Source organism: Carcharodon carcharias, chromosome 1, assembly GCF_017639515.1.
Source record: "Carcharodon carcharias isolate sCarCar2 chromosome 1, sCarCar2.pri, whole genome shotgun sequence".
NCBI lineage: Eukaryota > Metazoa > Chordata > Chondrichthyes > Lamniformes > Lamnidae > Carcharodon > Carcharodon carcharias.
Genome location: NC_054467.1, coordinates 142,132,034 through 142,157,162, shown reverse-complemented (window position 1 = coordinate 142,157,162; position 25,129 = coordinate 142,132,034). Strand labels below are relative to the sequence as shown.

Sequence of the window (25,129 nt, the reverse complement as noted above, 5' to 3'; positions counted from 1 at the left end):
ACTGAATTCCCTCACCACAGCACAGTTTTTTGATTAATTAGAAAATGTTTGGACTTTTAGCCATACCAGCTTCGTGCTTCATTCTTTTTATTAGAGAATCCATTTCCGTTAGCCGATCGCCATGCATGGTGTGCTCTGTCCTAAACTCCCACACTTCACCTTAGCAACATGGCCTGTATCGCTTGCTTGATCTCGTGCCGATGGTTAAGGTGAGTAAAACATGCATTTCCGAGGTGAAAAAATTGAGGCCAACTTCTAATGTGAGTATAGTGTTTCTTAGCAGTAAAGTGGGGTCAACATATATGCCAAATATAGGCCTAAACATGATTTTTAGCACTGCAAAAATGTAGTCTTATTAACTGGGTCAACTCAATGCTATGACCTACCATAGGTTTTATCCACAGTTTCTCATAATTGCAAAACCACCTTATTCTTTACAATGTAGTACTTGTCCATTTGCTATAATGACATAATGCCTGTTTATAATGATTATTTAGAACATAGCAGTACTTGCTAACTGAAGGGGATAAATTCCACAGTGAAACAAGTTCCTCAACCATGGAATCATTGAGCATATGTTATCCGAACAACAACTACACCTCTGCAGCAGTCTACAAGTTTCTCCAATCTTAAAATTACTCCAAGAACACCAATCGTATCCGTTTATTTTTCGCTTTCGATCATAGTGGAGTAGTGATTCATCTAGGTGCTAATTACTGCTTTGTTCAAGATTGACTTTAATGTGTTTTTCACCTGAATGCTTATCGTGACTTAAAAAATGCTGTGAACCTCCAATTTGATGCCCGTGACTTAGCTCTTTAATTAATCCACCTGCTCCACCAGCTCAGTCAACACTGGGAACATCATAAATTGTATAGACATTTATTTGGTCTCTACATAGACCCCATTTCCTTTCTGCAATGCTGTGAACCAGTTACTACTGAGACACCCACCCATGTCAATTTTTAAGTCTTATCAGGATTTTTCCTGGAAGTTGTTTATCTCTTCATGAGATTTTTCCTTTTTCCTGCTCATATCCTGATAAACATGCCAAACTGAAATCACTCAAAGATAATGTAGTTTTTTTTCTCTTTCCAGTATACTATCAGACTTTTGATACTGTGCTCCTCTAACCAGACAGGAATGTTTGTGAAATGCTGAGAAATCATCTACAACTATCGCATGTATTCAGTTTCTTCAGGGTTTTCATTCTACTTCTATTATCCTGATTTGGAGTGGATGTTGGTTACCATGTTTTTCCAATCTGGTCTGCTCTACTTTTGGAACTGGCTAATATTTGCTCCCTCTATCAATTAACTGTCGTCCCTTAATAACTCCATTAATATGCAGCGTACCATAAACAGTGTTCTGCCAAACAACACAAAAACAATCTATTATGAATTCATCATCGCTTCCTTTGTTTGAATTCAGCTCTTTAAAATGAAGTAGTGTTCCACTCGATTGCAAAATGTTTTTACAGATCAACTTTGTTGTGTTTCATGAATATTATCATCATTCTTGGACAGTTGAAAAAGACATAAAATATATGTTTCTCATCCATTTCAATGCATGACTCCAATTCTGTTATTTTTAATCCATGTCTGAAGCAACTCTAATCACTTCCACTATTATGCTGGCATGTATTTAAGTCAAACCAATCTATTGACTTCATGAATGTTTGCCTTTCTCCATGATATTGCAGTTAGATTTTTTATTATTTAATTTATTGTTTCGCCTTGGGATGTGGGGATTTATTGCCCATCCCTAAATGTCCTTGAATTATAAGTGGCTTTTTAGGCCATTTTAGAGGGCAGTTAAGAGGCAACCACATTGCTGTTCTTACTTAATCTGACCAAATGTGACTAAACAACAGATTTCCTTCCCTAAAGGAAGGTGAACCAGATGGGCTTTTATGACAGTTTGGTAATTTCATGATTGCTATTAATAGGACTAGCATTTTGCTTCAGATTATTAATGATTGTAATCTGACCTTGCCCTCTGTAATTTACAGATTCACTTTGGTTCTGGGGAGGTGAAGTGATAGTGTAAGTGGTATTGTCGCTGGTCGAGTAATCCAGAGACAAAAACAAAAATACCTGGAAAAACTCAGCAGGTCTGGAAGCACTTGCAGAGAGGAGCACAGTTAACGTTTCGAGTCCGCATGACTCATCAACTGAGCTAAGGAAAAATAGAAAAGGGGTGAAATATAAGCTGTTTTTGGGTGGTTGTGGGGGGGGGAGACGAGAAGAGCTGGATAGAGGGCCAGTGATAGGTGGAGATAACCAGAAGATGTCACAGACAAAAGGACAAAGAGGTGTTGAAGGTGGTGATATTATCTAAAGGAATGTGCTAATTAAGCAGGACAAACAAGGTACAGATACCCCTAGTGGGGGTGGGGTGGGGTGAAGGAATCGAAAAGGGCTAAAAGATAGAGATAAAACAATGGATGGAAATACATTTAAAAATAATGTAAGCGGGTTTGATGACAATGTCAGGGTTGGACCTGAGAGAACGCAGTGCAGCAAGTTCAGAGAAAGACAGGTTAGAATGGGTGAGAGGAGCAGAGAAATTGAGATGACTAATGTCATGCCGACAGTTTTCAATGAAAAGATCAAGAGAAAGTAAGAATCCAGAGCGTGGGGTCCAGGTGGAGGGAGAATATTGGAGGTGGGTAAAAGGATCCGTTGAACGGGGAGAGGACTCCTGCCCAAAGAAGTGAGCACGGAGACGAAGGCGGCAGAAGAAGAGTTCAGCATTGTGCCGAGCCCGAAATTCATTGAGATGAGGGTGTAAGGGTATGAAACTAAGTCCTTTGCTGAGCACTGAACATTCAGCGTCAGAGAGGGGAAGGTCATGGGGTATGGTGAATACACAGCCGGGGCTGGGATTGGAAGACGGGATGGGGACAGAAGGACAGGGAGGGTTGGAGAGTCCTGGATGGGTGTTGGTGTCGATGAGTTGTTGGAGCTTGCGTTCCTTTGCACCTAAAAGAAAGAGACAAAGTTTCTTGTTGAGGCATCGGATGAGACGAAGAATAAAATGAAACTGGGGGCACGAGTATAATGCCACCACCAAACACATCTTCCCTTCACCCCCCGGCAGCATTCCGTGGGGATCGTTCCCTCCGTGACACCCTAGTCTACTCCTCCATCACCCCCTACACCTCAACCCCCTCCCACGGCACCTTCCCATGCAACTGCAGAAGGTGCAACACCTGCCCCTTTACTTACCCTCTCCTCAACGTCCAAGGGTACAAACACTCCTTTCAAGTGAAGCAGCATTTCACTTGCAATTCCCTCAACTTAGTCTTTGCATTCGTTGCTCCCAATGTGGTTTCCTCTACATTGGAGAGACCAAACGTAAACTGGGCGACCGCTTTGCAGAACACCTTCGGTCTGTCTGCAAGCATTACCCAAACCTCCCTGTCGCTTGCCATTTCAACACTCCACCTTGCTCTCATGCCCACATGTCCGTCTTTGGCCTGCTGCATTGTTCCAGTGAAGCTCATCGCAAACTGGAGGAATAGAACCTCATCTTCCGACTAGGCACTTTACAGCCTTCCGGGCTGAAAATTGAGTTCAACAATTTTAGATCGTGAACTCTCTCCTCCATCCCCACCCCCTTTCCGATTTCTCCCCTCGTTTTTGTTTTTCCAATAATTTATATAGATTTCTCTTTTCCCACCTATCTCCATTATTTTTAAATGTATTTCCATCCATTGTTTTATCTCTATCTTTTAGCCTTTTTTGATTCCTTCACCACGCCACCCACCCCCCCCCCCCCCCGGGCTATCTGTACCTTGCTTTCTACCCTTAATTAGCACATTCCTTTAGATAATATCACCACCTTCAACACCTCTTTGTCCTTTTGTCTGTGACATCTTTTGGTTATCTCCACCTATCAATGGCCCTCTATCCAGCTCTACCCACCCCCTTAAACAGCTTATATTTCACCTCTCTTCTACTTTTACTTAGTTCTGTTGAAGGGTCATTCGGACTCGAAACGTTAAATGTGTTCCTCTCCACAGATGCTGTCAGACCTGCTGAGTTTTTCCAGGTATTTTTGTTTTTGTTTCGGATTTTCCAGCATCTGCAGTTTTTTGCACTTTATCTTTTGTAAAATGAAAAGATGTGCAGGACAAGGATGTCACTCTCCTTCAAAAGAAATCAGGATGCAACTCACAGCTTGTGCTCTGCTACTGGCTTGAAACTGTATTTTAATACCTACATACTTGAAGCAGGAAAATTGTCAAAATGTTCTGGCAGCAATGAGGCAACCAATAATAATGGAACTGGAGCCAGAACACAACTCGAACAGAAGTAAAAAAAAAGGTGAACCAATCTTTTTCTCACAGCTCAATTTCTTAAGCAAAGACTAGAAGTTAATTGATTGCGTTCAAGAAGCACACATTGCATCGGTCACAAAAGCTAATGTATCCAAGCTACATTTAGTGCATGGAACAAGAAAACTAGTATACCAAGTGAGGCTCCGAAAACAGTGCGGCCATTATAACAGTGTGAAAACATGCAGATACACTGCTGTAAGATACAATTACATAAACAAGCCAATCACTGGGATGCATGCAGAAAGTTAGTAAAACTTGCGATCTGCTCTCCTGTTAAATATATCTGAAATTATTTGTCAGAGATGAGTTAACTTGACAAATGCTTTACAATTAAACATTTGGAAATATTAAGCAATACAACCCAGTGCACAGAATGATATTCTGGATTTTAGTCTCCATGTTGTGTACAGTCCTCTCTTTCCCATACATTTTATTCAGGACCATTTTCATTTAAAGATAGATCAGATACAGAAAAACAAAAGCAAATGGTGAGATGTCATCTATTCAACAGCAGGCACAAATTTTCTTTCTCTACGTGTAATTCAATGTAAACATATTGAATCTTTGTTTTGGATTTGCTATTTAAACTAAAAGCCAGGTTCTAGGCTGCAACTGCAAAAGGCTTTTTGGTCCAAAAGCCAAGACTGCACAATTTTCACTACAAATAGCAACTACTATGGAGATATTGTACCCTAGCTCAAGCTACTATTCTAATCATTCCCAGTTTGATCAGGGGATAAATTTGAGCTGACACAATAGTGGCATTGTGTTATGCGAACGTGAACTGAAAGTAAATGCACTCCCACGCTGGTACTATAATGCCAGCGAGACATTATTCATTTTCCCCTTGATTGAATCCCCTGTCCAAACGCAGTCAGCTTTTCCCTGGCTCTTATTCAAAATAAATGGCTGTGTACTAAGAATTTTGACAGCAGTCATGATCTGCCTTGTCTTGCTGGCTGAAGAAGCAAATGATGCACTGCATAGCATCTAAGATATTGCAAGATCTGGGCATTTTTTCAATATTGCCCTCTCTGCTGACCCCTACATTGGGGAGGTGTAAATAAAGTTAGTTCAATAATGGCTTCCTGCAATTGAGCATGTGTTAGCCTTACACAGTGCAATACACGACAGAAGGGTGACGACGAGGCTGGAACAGAATTTTTTCTTATGTCTCATTCAGTGTGAGCCTGGCGGGAATTTAGAAATCAGCCTTTGAACAAAAGTAATATGCAGAGAAGGGCCTGTGATGAAGCCATAGCCACGGAAATGCCAGAAAAAGAGTGTTGCAAATTGCAAGGGAGTTGTTTTCTTGAGCCAGCTGGGGAGGCCCACTGATTTGAGCGAGACCCAGGCCATGGCAGACAAGTTCACAGTGTGAGTCAGAAATTTTAATGTTACCATGGCCATTGTAGTCACCAAACATTTGAAGCCCCAATTTCCAGTCAAAGTGCTGTGGCTGTGGGAAAGTCATTCATAGCCAGAGAGTATGCAGGAAGAGGAAACCGTATTGCTCCAGGTCGTAGTTATGTAACTGGTCAAGGTTGTGGTAAATTCAAAACTGGCTCAGGAATCTGGAAATCCTCAAATGCACGTATAATAGATATGAAAAAAGAAGTTGATGTCATCGAGCAGGACGATCAAGAGTTGTACTTAGCAAGAAAAACAGCACGTAGAGGAAGAAAGTCATAGGGCTGAAGATCTAGTTCCAGCATCCACAGTAAAAATGAAAGTGGGAGATTCAAAACTTGCCTTCATCATTGATACAGCTACAACAGTGTCTGTTATCTCTAAAGGAGAGTGCTAGAAACCCCTAAGGATCCCTGCTGCAAAATTGGTGTGAAACTGACTAGTTATTCCAATAACAGTATTCCAGTGTTAGGTGAAGTAACTGTTATGTTCCACTCTATTACTTGCCATTGCTAATAGTAGTAGGGAGCAAAGTTTCCAGATGGGAAGGAATTGGCTTAAGAAAATGTGGGCAAACTGGGCCGAGTTATTTACATTAAGGATCAGTAAGAGTATAAAAACAAAAAATTACGGATGCTGGAAATTCAAAACAAAAACAGCGTTACCTGGAAAAACTCAGCAGGTCTGGCAGCATCGGCGGAGAAGAAAAGAGTTGACGTTTCGAGTCCTCATGACCTTTCGACAGAACTGAGTGAATCCAAGAAAGGGGTGTAATATAAGCTGGTTTAAGGTGTGTGTGGGTGTGTGTGTGTGTGTGTGTGTGTGTGGGGGGGGGGTGGTTTGGGTGCGGGGAGAGAAGTGGAGGGGGTTGGTGTGGTTGTAGGGACAAACAAGCAGTGATAGAAGCAGATGATCAAAAGATGTCACAGACAACAGAACAAAAGAACACATAGGTGTTAAAGTTGGTCCTCATGACCCTTCAACAGAACTGAGTGAATATTAGGAGAGGGGTGAAATATAAGCTGGTTTAAGATGGGGGGGCGGGAGAGAGAAATGGTGAGGGGGCGGGGGGGGTGCGGTGGTGTGGTTGTAGGGACAAGCAAGCAGTGATAGGAGCAGATAATCAAAAGATGTCATAGACAAAGGAACAAAGAGGTGTTGAAGGTGGTGATGTTACCTAAATGAAAGTGCTAATTAAGAATGGATGGCAGGGCACTCAAGGTACAGCTCTAGTGGGGGTGGGGTGGAAAGACTAGCCCGGCATACAAGATTTAAAAATAATGGAAATAGGTGGGAAAATAAAAATCTATATAAATTATTGCAAAAAACAAATGCAAGGGGGGAAAAAATGGAAAGGGAGTGGGGACGGAGGAGGGAGTTCAAGATCTAAAGTTGTTGAATTCAGTATTCAGTCCTGAAGGCTGTAAAGTGCCTAGTCGGAAGATGATGTGCTGTTCCTCCGTTTAGAGTATGTCTGTCATTTGTGCTAAAAGAGCACAAAGTGGTCTTTGAGCATGGAGGGCCAAAAGATAAAATTAGCCATCAGTACGCTATTAAATATCGTAAGACAGCAAATGTAGACATTCTTTTGAGATTTCCCATGAAGATTGATTTACTTCTAGCCACTGAGTTTAAATGCACGAATGATATGCTATGCCAATTTCTACCAGAGAAATTAGTGAGGAAACTTGCAAGGATGTGATGCTCAGTAAAGTGCTTGTTTATGTTCTGAATAGCTGTCCTAAAGAGTGTGATGATGAGAAATTGCAGGAGAATTTCACACGTAGAAATGAATTGATTGTAGATCAAAGCTATTTCCTATGGAGTTTGTGAGTCATTATTCCACCAAGGTTTAGAGATAGATTGTTAAAGGAGCTTAACCAAGAGCACGCAGAGATAATCTGTATGAAAGCAGTGGAAGAAGGTATTTTTGGTATCCAAAAGTAGATAGAGATATTGAAGAGTTGGTGAAACGATGTGAAGTGCATCTCAGAATGAGAAGTGATCCAAACAAGCTTTATTTTTTCCATGATAAAACACAAGAAAACTGTGGGAACTAATAAATACTGATTTCTTTCAAGTGGAAGTGCAGTGGAAGGGTTTTTGTCGAAAACTATAACAAGGGAATAAATGTTGAGTTTATGGCCGACACCACAAGTGCCAAAATTATTAAGATTTTGAGAAGTTGGTTTGCAATTTATGGATTTTGAAGCGTGTTGGTGTCAGATAATGGTTCACTGTTCGTGTCAGAAGAATTTGAAACATTTCTGGGTAAGAATGGAGTTGAAATACACTCTAATACCGCCATATCACTCCTCATTGAATGATGTTTCGAAAAGAAGTGTATGGATTGTGAAGAAGTCTTTACAGAAGCATTAGTTAAGTGACAAGCTAGGTGGTAATTTCCATATTTCTCTTTGACAGAGTCTAGACAATTTTCTGTTTTCTACAGAATAACTCAGCAGCCTGCAACAGATTGCTCACTTTGTGTTAGAGTTTAAACCTGTGCCTCGGACAAGGTTTAGTTTGCTTTAGCCTGATGTCAATAGCAAAGTAAGAGAAAAGAAAATCTGAGTGAAAATGAGTCCTGTGTTACAGTCTCCGTACAGTCTCCAGTAACAGTTTAAAGAGAAATTCAAACTCCCAGTTATTAACTGAAAGAACTAGGCCACAAGATTTCATGTTTAAAGCACAATCCTTTATTGTACAGGAATTAAACAAACCAAGCACTATTAAGTTAACACTATATTTGTAATTACTTAAGTTTTAAACCGCATTCGACTTTCTTCCACCCAAGAGCTCTGTTGAAGAGTCATACAGACTTGAAACGTTAACTGCGTTCCTCTCCGCCAATGCGGCCAGACCTGCTGAGTTTTTCCAGATATTTTTATTTTTCTTTTTGTCTCCTATACTTAACAGGATCTTGTGGGTTCATTCTCTTTTTCTGGGACCAAACCAAGGCATGCTACAGCCCTCAAGAATTCGCTTTGGTTCTCAGTGTTGCAGCTATTCTCCAAGATATGAGATTTCTTGGAGTCCTTCCATTAGCATTCGGCTGGGTGATCCTCTAACTCCCCTCAGGATTCTGGACTCCCCAGCTCAAGCTTGGGCTTCACTGCATTCCTGCTTAGTGGCTTCAGATCAGAAAACACTCTTGATTTCCAATAGCCTTCTGCTCCTGGTCCACAGCTACTTTACAGCTCCTAGCAGATTCTTTCTGCCTTCTCAATTACTTACAAACACCAATTACTTGTTCCTATGAGAAAATACCCAGCTAAAACCCAAAATATGATGCTTACCTCCCTGCCTAACTTATTTCCGTAGCAACATTGGGATACCTGGGGTGTTCCAAACAGAAATATAAGCTAATTATCTTTCATCTTAGAAACAACCTCTTTGGTTCTGGGATCCACATGAATAACTCATCTCTCTCATAGCAATAACTACCTTCTTAGCAAACTCACTGGTTCCATCAAGAAACCCATTGTTTGCAAGTTGATTTCAGAGCTTCTTTGATCCGAGGGAAACAATGTGATAATTTAAATTTCCAACTAAGACAGGACAATCCTCTTCAGATTTACTGTCTACAATTGCCCAGCTAATGGGCCCACCTGCCATTTTACACCTCTCGTCCTTCTAACTCTGACCTTGTAAGTAACTTGAGAGTTCAGTGCTGGTCAGAAGGTCATGGTGTAAAACCACTGAGGTGGTAAGGAAAAGTATGTGATTGAAGTTGTTGTAAAGATACTAGGTGCATTCACAAATCTAGTGAAGATTGGAGAGACACTTGGTAGGTATCATGTAGATCATTTGCTTGAAAGAGGAAATGTTACAAATGGACAAATGTTACAAAATCTTCCAATACTCCAAATTCCCCCTGTAGTCCAGAGTGATAGAAAGAAAGTGAAAGACAAAAAGAAACTGAAAGTTTGCCAGTATTACAAAATCCACCGATAGAACAAAGTGCGTTAGGGTCTTTGATTACGACAAATCAATCAGTGTCTCAGTGACAACCATTAAATGCCTGTTTCAGCTAAACAAAATAAGTGACGATCATTCGCTGACTCATTCCTCAGGGCAATGCCTTTACCAGTCAGGGTTAAGCTGCCTGGTTTAAATTTAAAACAATGCTTGGCAGTTAACAGTCAGTCACCATCAGTGGTGCATTCACCATGGCAACGCCACTTGCCAACCATCAGCATCTCTTCACTTACAGTATAAATTGTTGTTTTCCCCTTTATATTGGTATTCAAAGTCAAAATTCGGATTTGAAATAGTCAGCAATGTTGAGAGAGCAGAGTCAAGCTAATGGAAATAGGCAGAGATACCCAGATATAACAAGAAGTCAGATAGCTTAATTCAAAGTATGTAGCAAGGAGAAAAAACATTTTCATTATTTCTTGTCAAATTATATATTTTTTTAAACATACTGGTGTTATGTAAAACCATTTTACATGTAAATTAATTGAATATCAGTCATATGTTTTGGTTGTGATTATAATAAAAACAAGTACGTAGTCCAACTGTTAATTTTTTGCGTATTGTTGCTGTTTGTTTAGTCATTGTATTTTACAAGTGTCATTTTACATTTTAATGCAAAAGTTTTTTTTAAAGTGGGGAAGGAGTATAACATATTGCAAAATCTGAGCATTTTGTTATACTGCCCTCTGTTGGAGAGGTGTAACAGAAGTGAGTTCAATCATGGCTCCTTGTCTTGAGACCACATTAATCTTTTCTCAGTGCAGTATACACTAGCCAAACTGGATGGGTCATACGGATTCGAAACATCAACTGTATCCCTCTCCGCAGATGCTGTCAGACCTGCTGAGTTTTTCCAGGTATTTTTGTTTTTGTTCCTGATTTGACTTGGAAGATATGCATCCCAGTTTGCATATTTACACCCACTTAACATACTAATCAAGACAAAAAAGACAGGGAAGATCAAAGAATGCAACTACTTTTGGCATTACATTTCGAAAATGTCAATATCTTGGCCTCATTATAGGTACATAGTTTAAAAAAAAATACATAACATGGAAATTATTAGAATTTGAAACTGCACTTTGTTTTGCCATAGCAGACAATTAAAATGCTGAGAATTGTAGGTGGATGTAGGCTTTGGGGGTAGGTTGGGTGCAAATGGTCCAAAACATCGCCTTAAAATTAAACAAGTAAAAGTCGTGATAGAATAAACCGATCATTATTTGGGGAACGAAGGCACAGGACTAATGGGCTGATTGCCTTTCTTATCCCTATTTGTTTCATTGTAATTAATTAACTGGTCATTTGGCAGTATAGAACTTGGGTATTGCTGAAAAAAATACACATGTAAGCTTTTCGTCTTGCACTCATCAGGACACTTGCAAGAATACCAGTATAAAGGGGAACACAACAATTTATACTGTAAGTGAAGAGATGCTGATGGTTGGTAAGTGGTGTTGCCATGGAGAATGCACCACTGATGGTGACTGACTGTTAACTGCTAAGCATTGTTTGAAATTTAAACCAGACATTTTAACCCTGATTGGTAAAGGCATTGCCCTGAGGAATGAGTCATCGAATGATTGTTACTTATTTAGTTTAGCTGAAACAGGCGCATTCTTTGTACATGTTCTTTCTGTCTGCAAAGAATCGGGCCCTGTAGCTTTCAGTACGCACAAATGTGTCACGTTGCAAGCCTGACTGATGATCTTAAATTGGTTGTCAGCGTAATTCTTAGTACATTGAGGATTATTTAACAAATGTTGTCCAATCGCAGAATCACATCTAATGTTGGACACTATGTTTTGAGTTTTGCAAGCACTGACTGGTTCGGTCTGTACCCTGCCCGTTGCAAACAGCAGCTGAAACATGCTGTTTGATATGAGCCGCCAGTCTTTGGGAATTACATACCAAGCATCATACTGGCACTGAAATTCATATATACATTACTCATTTGTGTGAAAAGCAACATGCCTTTTTGGCTTGATTGCCCGTCTTATCTATGATCGGCTCGAATTGCACAATATGAATTGGCCAAATGGTTGGGCAAATTGTTACAACCAGGTTTTCCGCATACACGGTGATGGACTCCTTCACAGTTGTGAAGGCCATACAGGACTTGCATATTAATGGCAATGCTGTGTCCATGTGCTTATTTGACATTGCTAGCCTATTCGCCAATCTTCCTCTGAAGGAAGCCATAGATATTTGCACTGCAGCACTATATCATGGTGATCTAGACCCGCCACCATTGTGTGAATGAGTTTCATTGAAATTGTGAACTTGGCAACGTGCCAAGTTGAGTTCATTTTTAATGACCAAATGGATGGTGTTGCCATGGGTTCCCCTCTAGTCCTAGCTCTCGCAAACATCTTTGTTAGATTCCATGAGAAACGTGGAATGACACCTAACACACACACACACACACACACACACACACACACACACACCCCACCCCCCCCCCCCCACCCCACTGGAATATTTCCAATATGTGGATGATATGTAAAAAATAGGAGCAAGAGTAGGCTATTTGGCCCCTCAGGGCTGCCACCATTCAATAAAATCATGGCTGATATGCTCAGGCCTCAACTCCTCTTTTGTGCCAGCTCCTCATAGCCCTCAATTCTCTGCTATTTCAAAAATCTATCAACCTCCTCTTTAAACACATTCAGTGATCTAGCCTCCACAACTTTCTGGGCTAGAGAATTCCAGACATTCACTACCTTCTGAGAAGAAATTCCTTCACATCTCAGTTTTAAATGAGTGTCCCCTTATTCTGTAATTATGTCCCCTAGTTCGAGATTCCCCCACTAGTGGAAACATCTTCTCAACATCAACCCTTTCAAGCCCCCTTAGAATATTGTATGTTTCAATCAGATCAACCCCATTCTTCTAAATTCTAATGAATAAAGTTAATAAATAACCTGTTTAGCCATTCTTGATAAGTCAACCCCTTCATCCCCAGCATCAACCTAGTGAATCTCCTTTGAACTGCCTCCAATGCCAGTATATCCTTTCTTAAATACGGTGACCAAAGCTGTACAGAGTACTTCAGCTGTGGCCTCACCAACACCCTTTACAGTTATAACAAGACTTCCCTATTTTTAAATTCCAACCCCCTAGCAATACAGGCCAAAATTCCATTTGCCTTCTTAATTACTTGCTGCACCTGCATGCTAACTTTTTGTGTTTCATGCACAAGAACACCCATATGCCCCTGTGTTGCACTTTTTGGAGTCTCTCTCCTTTTGATTCTTCCTACCAAAGTTCATGACCTCACACATTAATCCTACATTAAACTCCATCTGCCAAGCTTTTGCCCATTCACTCAACTTATCTTTGTCCCCTTGCAGATTCCTTGTGTCCGCATCACAACATGCCCTCCCGCCAATTGTTGTATCATCAGCAAATTTGGATACATTACACTCTGCCGCCTCCTTCAAGTCATTAATATAGACAGTAAATAATTGAGGCCCCAGGACTGATCCTTGTGGCACTCGATTGGTTACATCTTTCCAACCTGAAAAAGACAATTAATCCCGACTGTCTTCTGTGTGTTAACCAATCCTCAATCCATGCTAATACATTATCCCCAATACTGTGAGCTCCTACCTTGTGCAATAACCTTTTTATGTGGCACTCTATCGAATGCCTTCTGGAAATCCAAATACACTACTCTACCAGTTCCCCTTTATCAACTCTGCTTGTTACATTCTCAAAGAACTCTAGCAAATTTGTCAAACGTGATTTCCCTTTCACAAAACCATGTTGACTCTGATTGCATTAAGCTTTTCTAAATGTCCTGCTATTTCTTCCTTAATAATTGACTCTAGCATTTTCCCAATGACAGATGTTAGGCCGACTGGCCTATAGTTTCCCACTTTTTGTCTTCCTCCCTTCTTGAACAGGGGTGCCACATTAGCGGTTTTTCAATCCGCTGGGACCCTCCAGGAATCTAGTGAGTTCTAGAATATTTTGACCAATGCCTCCACTATCTCTGCAGCCATTTCCTTTAATACCCTTGGATGCAGGCCATCAGCTCCTGGCGACTTGTCTGCCTTTAGTCCCATTAATTTCTCAAATACGTTGTCCCTCGTGATAGAGACAGTTACAAGCTCTTCCCTCCCATTAGCTCCTGATATCTTTGGGATGTCTATAGTGTCCTCCACCATGAAGACTGATGCAAAATATTGGCTTAAATTATCTGCCATTACCCTGTTCCCCGTTATCAATTTTTCACACACATCCTCCTAGGGTCCCATGCTCACTTTAGCCACTTTTTTATATACCCGTAAAAGCTCTTGCTGTTTCTTTTTATATTTCTTGCCAATTTCCTTTCAGAATCAATTTTCTCAGTCATTATTAGCTTTTTAGTCATCCGCTGCTGGTTCCTAAAAATAAAATTCCCAATCCTCTGGCCTACCACTAGTTTTCACCACTTTGTATGCCTTAGTTTTTGATTGGATACTCTCCTTGACACCTTCATTAACCATGGGTGGTTCATCCTTCTCATCGAGTCCTTCTTTTTGACCAGGATGAATTTTTGCTGAGCTTTATGAAATATCTTCTTAAATGTCTGCCACTGCTCATCCACTGACCTTCCCCTTAGTCTATTTTCCCAGCCCTCTTTAGACAATTCTTTCTTCATATTTCTGTAATTGCCTTTATTTAAGTTGAGGACACTGGTTTGAGACCTGAGTTGCTTGCCCTTAAACTGAATTTGAAATTCTACCATGTTGTGATCATTGCCCTCTAGAGAATCTGTAACTACGAGATCTCTTATTAATCCCACCTCATTACACGTTACTAGATCTAAAATAGCCTGTTCCTGGGTAGGTTCTGCAATGTATTGCTCTAAGAAACAGCCCCTGATGCACTTGACAATTTGTCTTCCATGTTACCCCTGCCAATTTGATTTGTCCAGTCAATATACAGATTAAAATCACCCTTGACAATTATAGTGCCCTTCCTATACACCTCCATTATTTCCCAATTTATACTTTGCCCCCAGTGAGACAACTCTTCAGGGGCCTATAAACGACTCGCACCCATGACTTCTTTCCCTTGCTATTCCTTATTTCCACCCAAACTGAGTCCACATCACGATCTATTGCTCCTATGTTACTACACACCACTGCACTGATACCTTCTTTTATTAACAAAGCTACCCCGCCTCCTTTTCTTTTTTGCCTATTTTTCCGGAATGTCGAATACCCTGAATATCGAGTTCCCAGTCTTGGTTACCCTGCAACCATGTCTCTATGATAACTATCAAGTCATGTTCAGTTATTTCTATTTGTGCCATCAACTCATCTATCTTGTTACAAATGCTGCATACATTCAGATAAAGAGCCTTAAGCTTTGACTTTTTACCATTATTACTCATTCTGGTTCTAATTTTTGCTGCACTCTTCTGCTTATGTTTTCTGCCCCTTCCTGTCACACTTGGATTACCACTACCCTGCACCCCTGTTCTCTCGTTTGGTTTTGATTTTTTAAACTTCCACTTAATTGAAGCCCCCCCCCCCGACTAATTAGTTTAAAGTCCTATCTACAACCCTAGTTATATGGTTCGCCAGGACACTGGCCCAGCATGGTTCAAATGAAGCCTGTCCCAATGGAACAGCTCTCTCCTTCCCCAGTACTGGCGCCAGTGCCCCATGAATTGAAACCCATTTTTCCCACACCAACCTTTGAGCCACGCATTTACCCCTCTAATCTTATTTACCCTACCCCAATTTGCACGTGGGGCTCAGGTAATAATCCGAAGTTTATTACCTTTGTGGTTCTGCTTTTCAATTTAGCCCTGAGCTACTCATAGCCCTTCAGCAGAACCTCTTTCCTAGTCCGACCTATGTTGTTGGTACCTACGTGGACCAAAATACTGGATCCTTCCCCTCCCACTCCAAGCTCCTCTCCAGTCCTAAAGAGATGCCCTTAACTTTGGCACTGGGTAGGTAACACAGCCTTCGGGACTCTGTCTTTGCTGCAGAGAACAGCATCTATCCCCTATTTATACTACAACTCTCTTTTCTCTCTCTCTCTCTATACCACCCCCCCCCCACCATTTGAATGGTGCTCTGTACCACGTGCTGTGGCCAGCTCGCTCATCGTCCCTGCAGTCTGTGCCTTTGCCCACACCAGGATCAATAACCTCATACCTATTGGACAAGGGCACTGGCTGAGGCTCCTCCAAAGCTAAATTCTGGATCCCCATACCTGCCTCAATCACGATCACACCCTCCTGCCCCTGACCATGGTCCAAATTTGATGTAATTAATCAAAGGCATGTGCCTGTCTCCTGAAACAGTGTCCAGGTAACTCTCCCCCTCCCTGATGTGTCGCAGTGTCTGCAGTTCGGACACCAGCTCATCAACTCAGAGCGGAAGTTCCTTGAGCAGTCAAAACTTGCTTTAGATGTGGTCACCATGGATCGCACTGGCATCCACTAGCCCCCACATACTACAGCTGTAATACATTGCCTTCCCGGCCATCTCTATTCTATTTAATTAATTAATTTGAATGCTAAATATTTTAAAAGTGAATTTCTTAACTGTTCTCTTCAGCTGTAACAATGCCTCCTGATTTAAACCACTTGGCCAATCAAAAGAGACAAGGAAGAGATACCTACCTGTTTTCCTTTGGTGTCACACTTCACTGACAGTTAGAAACAGGTTGAAAGGGCTCTGTGCCACTGGTTTTTATCTCCCGTCACTGCTGCCCTTCTCATGCGGGTCTGTTCTCCATCTGCTATGTTTAAATCTGCAGCTGCATGTAACAATTTCCTTACAAGTCTTAATGGGCTCCATCCTGTGTTCAAATTCACCTGTGAAGTGGAGCTATCAAATAAACTCCCCTTCCTTGACGCAATAGCTGAGAAACCTGCCAGGGGCTCTCTACCACGGTCTACCGCAAACCTACCTTCACTGGTTAATATTCACGTTGGGATTCTTACTGTTCCACACGTTATAAGATTGGTCCTGTCGGCAACCTTGTAAGGCCCGAGCCATTTGCTCACCATCCAAGCTTGAAGCTGAAATAGGGCACATCAAAGGCATCCTGCAAGAGAATGGCTACCCTGTTCAGATCATTTTGCACTGTATATCACGCAAACTCATGAACAGGCCTAAGGCCGTCACTTTTGGCCTTGTAAAGCACCCAGTCTACCTCAGATTACCATGGAAGGGTAAGGTATCTCAAGCATTTGAGCAACTGTAGCATCATGAGTGGTATTCACGATTAACAGGATGCTGCCATCAGGACAAAAAGACCATCAGGCCTGTCACACAAATCAGTAATGTGGCAAATGAATTTCAGTGCCACTGTGATGTAGGCCGTATGTCCCAATGACTGGCAGATCGTACCAAACAGCATGACCTAACTGCTGATCGCAACGGGCAGGGTACAGACCGTACCCAACCAGCCCATGCCTGCACAACGCAAAACACAATGTCCAATATTAGATGTGATTCCACAACTGGATAACATTTCCTAAATAATCCTCATTGCTAAGAATTACGCTGACATCCAATTTAAGATTGTCAGTTGGGGTCACAGTGTGGTGCAGTTGTGTGTACTGGAAGCTACGTATATTAATACACAGGGACCTGTTCTGTGCAGACAGAAAGAACGTGTACAAACATTGTGTCTGTTTCAGCTAAACAAAATAAGTGACAGCTATTCGCTGACTCATTCCTTAGGTCAATGCCTTTACCAATCAAGCTCAAGCTGCCTGGTTTAAATTTCAAACATTGCTTGGCAGTTAATTGTCAGTCAACATCAGTGGTGCACTCTCCATGACAACGCCACTTGCCAGCCAATCAGCACTCTCTGCACATCCAGTATAAATTGTTATTTTCCCCCTTATATTAGTATGCTTGCGAGTGCCCTGATGAATGCAAGACGAAAAGCTTAGACATGTCTCTTTTTTCAGCAATAATTAATTAACTGCAAAATACTTTGCATCAAGGATTCATGTCATAATTGCTAAAACATTTTGAAAAGGCTAGCCTTTCAAACATGGAAGGAAGCTTGTTTACGGCATTGTCGTGATATAGCTACAACACTGGCATCTACCCAGCAGTGTGGAAAACTGCCCAGCGTATGCCCTGTTCAAAAAACGCAGGACACATCCAACCCTGTCAATCAGTCTACTGTTGATAATCAGCAAAGTGATTGGAAGTGTCGTTGATAGTGCTTTCAAGCAGTATTTAGTCAGCAATAACCTGCTCGCTAACACTCCATTTAGGTTCCGCCAGGGCCACTCAGCTCCTTTCCTCATTACAGCCTTAGTCTGAACATGGACAAAAGTGTTGATCTCAAGAGATAAGTTGAGAGTGACTGCCCTTGACATCAAGGAAGCATTTGACAGAGTGTGGCATCAAGGAGCCTGAGCAAAATGGAGTCAGTGGGAATCAGGGGAAAACTCTCCATTAGTTGGAGTCATACCCAGCTTAAAGGAAGATGGTTGTGGTTGTTGGAGGTCAGTCATCTCAGCTCCAGGACATTACTACAGGAGTTCCTCAGGGTAGTGTCCTAGGCCCAACCATCTCCAGCTGCTCCATCAATTACTTTCCTTCCATCATAAGGTCAGAACTGGGGATGTTCGTTGATGATTGCCCAATGCTCAGATCCATTCATGGTAACTCAGATACTGAAGCAGTCCATGCACATGTGCAGCAAGATGTGTACAACATTCAGACTTGGGCTGATAAGTGGCAAGCAACATTCATGCCACACAAGTGCCAGGCAGTCACCATTTCCAACAAGAGAGGATCCAACCATCAAGGATCCTGGCATTGCCATTGTTGAATCCCCCACTATCAACATCCTGGGGTGGGGGCTACCATTGACCAGAAACTGAATTGGATCAGCCATATAACTCCTGTATTTACAGGAGCATGTTAGTTGATGGGAAATCTGTGGAGAGTAATTCACCACCCGATTCCCTAAAGCCTGTCCACCACCTGCAAGGCATCAGTCAGGAGTGTAATGGAATGTACTTCACTTGCCTGGATGAGTGCAGCTCCAACAACATTCAAGAAGTTGACACCATCCTGGACAAAGCAGCCTGCTTAATTGGCACCCCATCCACCACCTTCAACATCCACTTCCTCCACCACCGACGCTCAGTGGCAGCAGTGTGTATCATCTACAAATGCACTACAGGAACTCTCCAAGGGTCCTTCGACAACACCTTCCAAAATCGTGACCCCACCACCTAGAAGGACAAAAAAAGCAGATACATGGGAATGCCACCATCTGTAAGTTCCCCTCCAAGCCACACACCAGCCTGACTCCCTTCACTGTCGTTGCGTCAAAATCCTGGAATTCCCTAACAGCACTGTAGATGTTCCTACACCACATGGATTGCAGCAGCTCGAGAAGGCAGTTCACCACCACCTTCTCAAGGGCAAAGAGGGAAGGCCAGTAAATGCTGGCCTACTCAGCGATGCCCACATCCCAGGAATGAATAAAAATAAAATTAATGGTAATTAAATTATGTGTATTATGAATTTGATGAAATCTCAGACTTGCCTGTGTGTTCATTGGTAGAACTAGTGAAAATTCCTTCTAAGAGACAAATTCAGGTCAAATGCCAGTGTTGCTCCTAATTTGGTTGCAAGGAATTGTGTAAAATTAGACCTGGGTCATTTGCCTCAAAAAAAAAATCTGTCATTGTTGCTGTGATGCAGTGGGTTAACTGTTCAATTTGGCTTATTTGGCTTATTTTCTTTTTCTTTTTCAGAAGATAGATTTTACATGTAATGAAAGGGTCACTGAATTGCACTATGAGAATCTTAGCTAGTTTTTAATTGAAGTCCAGATTGTCTGATCATACAGAGGAACTGCCAAGATCAGTCTATTAATCTACAAAATTATCTGTTGTGCAGTGTGAAATTACTCTAGTTTTTCTACTCTTCAATGTACTTTTTGTTTCAGGAGCTAATACTTTTTATTCCTGTTTTGGTTTTTGAATCTCGGTATCCAGCATATTTGTAACCTTTATTTTAAAGCAAACCTACTGCTCGTGGCACAAGTGATATATGGTGCAACAAAATTCACTTGAGATTGAATTCAGTTTATATTGCTTCAAGTGGGGCATTCATTCTAATATAAATCTATGGTATCTAGGCTGAATGCCTTTCATCTGAAACCCTTGGGCCAATTGCGTTTCGGTATTCGGATATGACATAGCTACCGTGTATACAGTAGGTGAATACAGTGTGTACGACTAGGCCTAAAATGAAAGTCATCGTAGTCCCGGAGGGCCATATATATAGGTTACTCTCTAATTAGAGAAGACTGGTGGTGAATTTAACCTGAGGGTCACCTCACCTCAGGGAAGGGGTGAAGTTGAGAACAATTCATGGATTCCCTGAATTGAACCCAGGCTGTTGGCTCTGCGTCACAAACCAGCTGTCCAGCCAACTGAGCTAACTGACCCCCAAAGGGTTAACTACTTACACTACAATAGCCTAAGCCAAGGCCAGCTATAGTCTACAAATACTAGGTTGTTTCTCCATTTGCCAGCTCTCTTAACACCCTAATTCTTACCTGTTAACATTATTACATCTGTAATATAATATTACGTTGCTTTATTAACATTCAGATTCACGTCCGTTCAAAAAAACATTTGGTTTTTGGATGTGTTCGGTTTTCGGATGTATGGATAAAGAATGTTCGATAGTAGTAATATTTCAGAACTTTATGCTGGCCAATCACAGTGCACATTTAGCTTTTTATTACAGACATAGGCAACTTAATTGAACTGAATTAACCCTTGCTTGAGCGTGCATGTTAAAATTAAAAGCTTTAGAAATAAACTGTCAGAATTGAAGGCTGTTGTGGTGGTCAGGTCAATGATCAGAAATTAGACTAAATCGAAAATTAATTTTTAATTCTAACACTCAAGGGTTTACTAACAAAAACAAACTACAGACAGAAGTGTGGAATAACTTTTCCCATTGTCTGGAACAAGATGTGTGTACACAGGAAATGTTTTAATGTTTTGGATATTGTGACTTTTAGTAATAGACACAAAGCATGCTTTAGGGCAGGTTTAAATCAGAAGTAAAGATAATTTTTATTCAGATAACACCCTGAAATGTAAATTCATTGAAAAATGCTTACTCCCTCCCTCGCACAGCCACAGACACAAATAAAGACAATATGAAACATATATTTAGGTTATTAACAAGAAGCAAATCATATGTTTAAATTTAGTCCTTTAAGATGCATGCGTTCAGGCCTGGATGGGTTCTTTCTCATGGCTCTTTGGGTGAATGGAAGTTGGAAGCCTCTGGGTTTCTAAACAAAGTCGTGGCTGAATTTCTGTAGAAACTAATCTTTGGAGGTGCAGACAAACTATTCCCCCTCTCATTGCCTGGGTTGACTAGTTTTTCCAGCAGGTTTCTGTTCAATTTTTGGAGGATGGTCCCTCTTGTGATTTTGATTTCCAAACTGCTCCCTCTCTGGCTGGTTTCTGGAGTAATGAGATTTGTTATCTGAAATCAGTTTTGATTATGTCACTACATGATCAATACTTCAATAGTCCACACAAAGGATTCAAAGTTAGAAGTCATTGCTACATAATAGGGTGTGAATGATGGTTGTTCACATCTGCTTGTGTTAAACTGGTTTCTCCACCCCTCTCTTTGTTGTGTTGAGCTTGCAGACAACTGAGTCAGAGGGGGCTATTGATTTTGAGTTTTGGTAAATACCCAGTCAATAGGAAATATAAATTCAAAGTGGTTTCACATTTTGAATTTTTTTGCAAGGGAAAACATTCTAACCACTTTTAAGAACTTCCAGCATCCTGAGTTAATCTTTGTGCAGGAATCATCTGACCCATGGTGGACAACTTTGTACCACATTGTCCACTTTTTAAATTTCAAAATGTCCACATTTTATAAAGCCTGTATCTTGGAAGTTAGGAATATGATATCTTTACTGGACATGACACTGCCGATGCTGGAAATCTGAAATAAAAACTACATCTTGGAAATATGCAGGAGGTCAGGCAGCATCTGTGGAGAGAAAAGGTTAACGTTGCAGGTCGATGACCCTCCATGATGAGCATAGCCTATCCCAAAGAAAGTTCATTATCATTTTGAGACAAGTTTATAACATTTTTTTTAAAGATTGTCATGAAAATGCAGGGCAAGGAAGGCCAGTTAACCCGAGAGCCAGCTCCATTCAGAGCCCAAATAGGATTGTTCCATCATGGGTTCCTTTCTATTCTACCTGTTGACCTCCCTCTTTAGGGAATCATAACTTCCCACTCCGCCTCCCTTCCATGTGTCCCTTTCTTAATTGGCCCAGCTCCTTTTTGAAAGTGCTGATTGACTGCTTTTTCTGGGAATCTGTTCCATATGCCCACTGTCTAAAAAGAAGAAACTTTTTATTGAACCTCCAACCTTGCTCAAGGTTTGCAAATTCTGTATTTGTGTCATCTACTCTTATGCTTGTTTTCAGAGAACATATTAGCTCTTTACTTCTACTTAATCTGTACCTTAAATTAAAATTAAGAATTATACCTGTTCACAAGAAACAGGCATCTACACTTGACCCAGCTGAAATGTGGGGAAGGTTTTAAAAGAAAGCAGATTTGCAGTATGTATGTGGAATGTTATTGAAAATGTTTGTGTTTAAAAAGATGTTTTTATCCAATTAATATGTTAGGAAATATTGTGGTTTGATTAGGGACTATATGGACCATGCCTGCCTCTCTCCCTTTTTCTCCTCCTCCATTCTCATTTATATTTGGTTTGTTCTTTCAAAGGTTATGAGAAAACTGAGGATGCCTCAGAGAAAACTTCATTGGCTGATCAAGAGGATATGAGAACAATATTTATTAACCGACCTCAGCTAACAAAATTTTGTAGCAATCACGTCAGGTGGGAATAATTTTAATTAGCTTTCTAGTTAAAATCTGTGATCTTATTGCTTTTTCCTCCTCAACCGTACATCAGAGAACTCATTGTCCTTCATGTGCAGCATTACTTAATCTGGCATATTAATTGCATTATCCCATTTATGTAAAGATTTCCATATCCATTGTTAACTCCTGATGTTATTTAATAAATAGTAAATGTATGCATTTGACCAAAGGTCATATCTGACACAAGAAAAAAGATGCCTACTAATAGCCCATGTAGTGGAAAGTTCAATGTGAATTTCTATGTGCATTCTCCCACTTGTCTGCCATAACTGGGAGAGCCCCAGGAAAATGGCATATACACTAACATCATATTTTTGGGCAAGAGAACCTCCAGAGGGATTTACCAAAGTCTTTAGTTACTAATCATCTAATAATGTGGAACAGGGAACTTTTGATGAAGTGAGAAAATTGGTGAATGTAGATTATCTTTATAGAATGACACAGTACAGCAAGACACCAATTGGCTGATCTTTGGTAGAGTTATCCACCTAGTCCCACTCCGATCACTTTGCCCATAGCCTGGTAATTTTTCCCTTCAAGCATTTATCCAATTTCCTTTTGAATGTTACCACCAAATCTGCTTCCAAATGTGTCTTGTTGCATTTCCAATTGAAACAACTTGCTGTGTTTTTAAAAAAAAAAGCCCTGTTGTCTCTGGTTCTTTTGACAATCACCTTAAATCTGTGTTCTCTATTTACCGATGCTTCTGCCACTGGAGACAGTTTCTCCTTATTTAAAACAAAAACAGAATTACCTGGAAAAACTCAGCAGGTCTGGCAGCATCGGCGGAGAAGAAAAGAGTTGACGTTTCGAGTCCTCATGACCCTTCGACAGAACTTGCGTTCGAGTCCAAGAAAGAGTTGAAATATAAGCTGGTTTAAGGTGTGTGTGTGGGGGGCGGAGAGATAGAGAGACAAAGAGGTGGAGCGGGGGGGCGGGGGTGTGGTTGTAGGGACAAACAAGCAGTGATAGAAGCAGCTCATCAAAAGATGTCAACGACAATAGTACAATAGAACACATAGGTGTTAAAATTAAAGTTGGTGATATTATCTAAACGAATGTGCTAATTAAGAATGGATGGTAGGGCACTCAAGGTATAGCTCTAGTGGGGTTTTTTTTTAATATAATGGAAATAGGTGGGAAAAGGAAAATCTTTATAATTTATTGGGAAAAAAAAAGGGAAGGGGGAAACAGAAAGGGGGTGGGGATGGGGGAGGGAGCTTACGACCTAAAGTTGTTGAATTCAATATTCAGTCCGGAAGGCTGTAAAGTCCCTAGTCGGAAGATGAGGTGTTGTTCCTCCAGTTTGCGTTGGGCTTCACTGGAACAATGCAGCAAGCCAAGGACAGACATGTGGGCAAGAGAGCAGGGTGGAGTGTTGAAATGGCAAGCGACAGGGAGGTTTGGGTCATTCTTGCGGACAGACCGCAGGTGTTCTGCAAAGCGGTCGCCCAGTTTACGTTTGGTCTCTCCAATGTAGAGGAGACCACATTGGGAGCAACGAATGCAGTAGACTAAGTTGGGGGAAATGCAAGTGAAATGCTGCTTCACTTGAAAGGAGTGTTTGGGTCCTTGGACGGTGAGGAGAGAGGAAGTGAAGGGGCAGGTGTTGCATCTTTTGCGTGGGCATGGGGTGGTGCCATAGGAGGGGGTTGAGGAGTAGGGGGTGATGGAGGAGTGGACCAGGGTGTCCCGGAGGGAGCGATCCCTACGGAATGCCGATAAGGGGGGTGAAGGGAAGATGTGTTTGGTGGTGGCATCATGCTGGAGTTGGCGGAAATGGCGGAGGATGATCCTTTGAATGCGGAGGCTGGTGGGGTGATAAGTGAGGACAAGGGGGACCCTATCATGTTTCTGGGAGGGAGAAGAAGGCGTGAGGGCGGATGCGCGGGAGATGGGCCGGACACGGTTGAGGGCCCTGTCAACGACCGTGGGTGGAAAACCTCGGTTAAGGAAGAAGGAGGACATGTCAGAGGAACTGTTTTTGAATGTAGCATCATCGGAACAGATGCGACGGAGGCGAAGGAACTGAGAGAATGGGATGGAGTCCTTACAGGAAGCGGGGTGTGAGGAGCTGTAGTCGAGATAGCTGTGGGAGTCGGTGGGTTTGTAATGGATATTGGTGGACAGTCTATCATCAGAGATTGAGACAGAGAGGTCAAGGAAGGGAAGGGAAGTGTCAGAGATGGACCACGTGAAAATGATGGAGGGGTTTGATGGAAAAATTTTTTAATTTTGCTTCCAATCTCCACCCCTCCATCATTTTCACGTGGTCCATCTCTGTCACTTCCCTTCCCTTCCTTGACCTCTCTGTCTCAATCTCTGGTGATAGACTGTCCACCAATATCCATTACAAACCCACCGACTCCCACAGCTATCTCGACTACAGCTCCTCACACCCCGCTTCCTGTAAGGACTCCATCCCATTCTCTCAGTTCCTTCGCCTCCGT

At 41.5% G+C, this 25,129-nt stretch overlaps 1 protein-coding gene across 3 annotated transcripts in view; it reads left to right on the top strand.

Annotated features, from left to right (window-relative positions):
- atp8a1 (ATPase phospholipid transporting 8A1) overlaps window positions 1–25,129 on the top strand; it is a 474,917-nt gene that overhangs the window by 50,621 nt on the left and 399,167 nt on the right. For all 3 annotated transcript variants that reach the window (XM_041186502.1, XM_041186517.1, XM_041186510.1), the window contains exon 2: window positions 22,521–22,635. In XM_041186502.1, coding sequence (XP_041042436.1) covers window positions 22,521–22,635 — 115 coding nt within the window. The remainder of the gene's footprint in view (window positions 1–22,520; window positions 22,636–25,129) is intronic.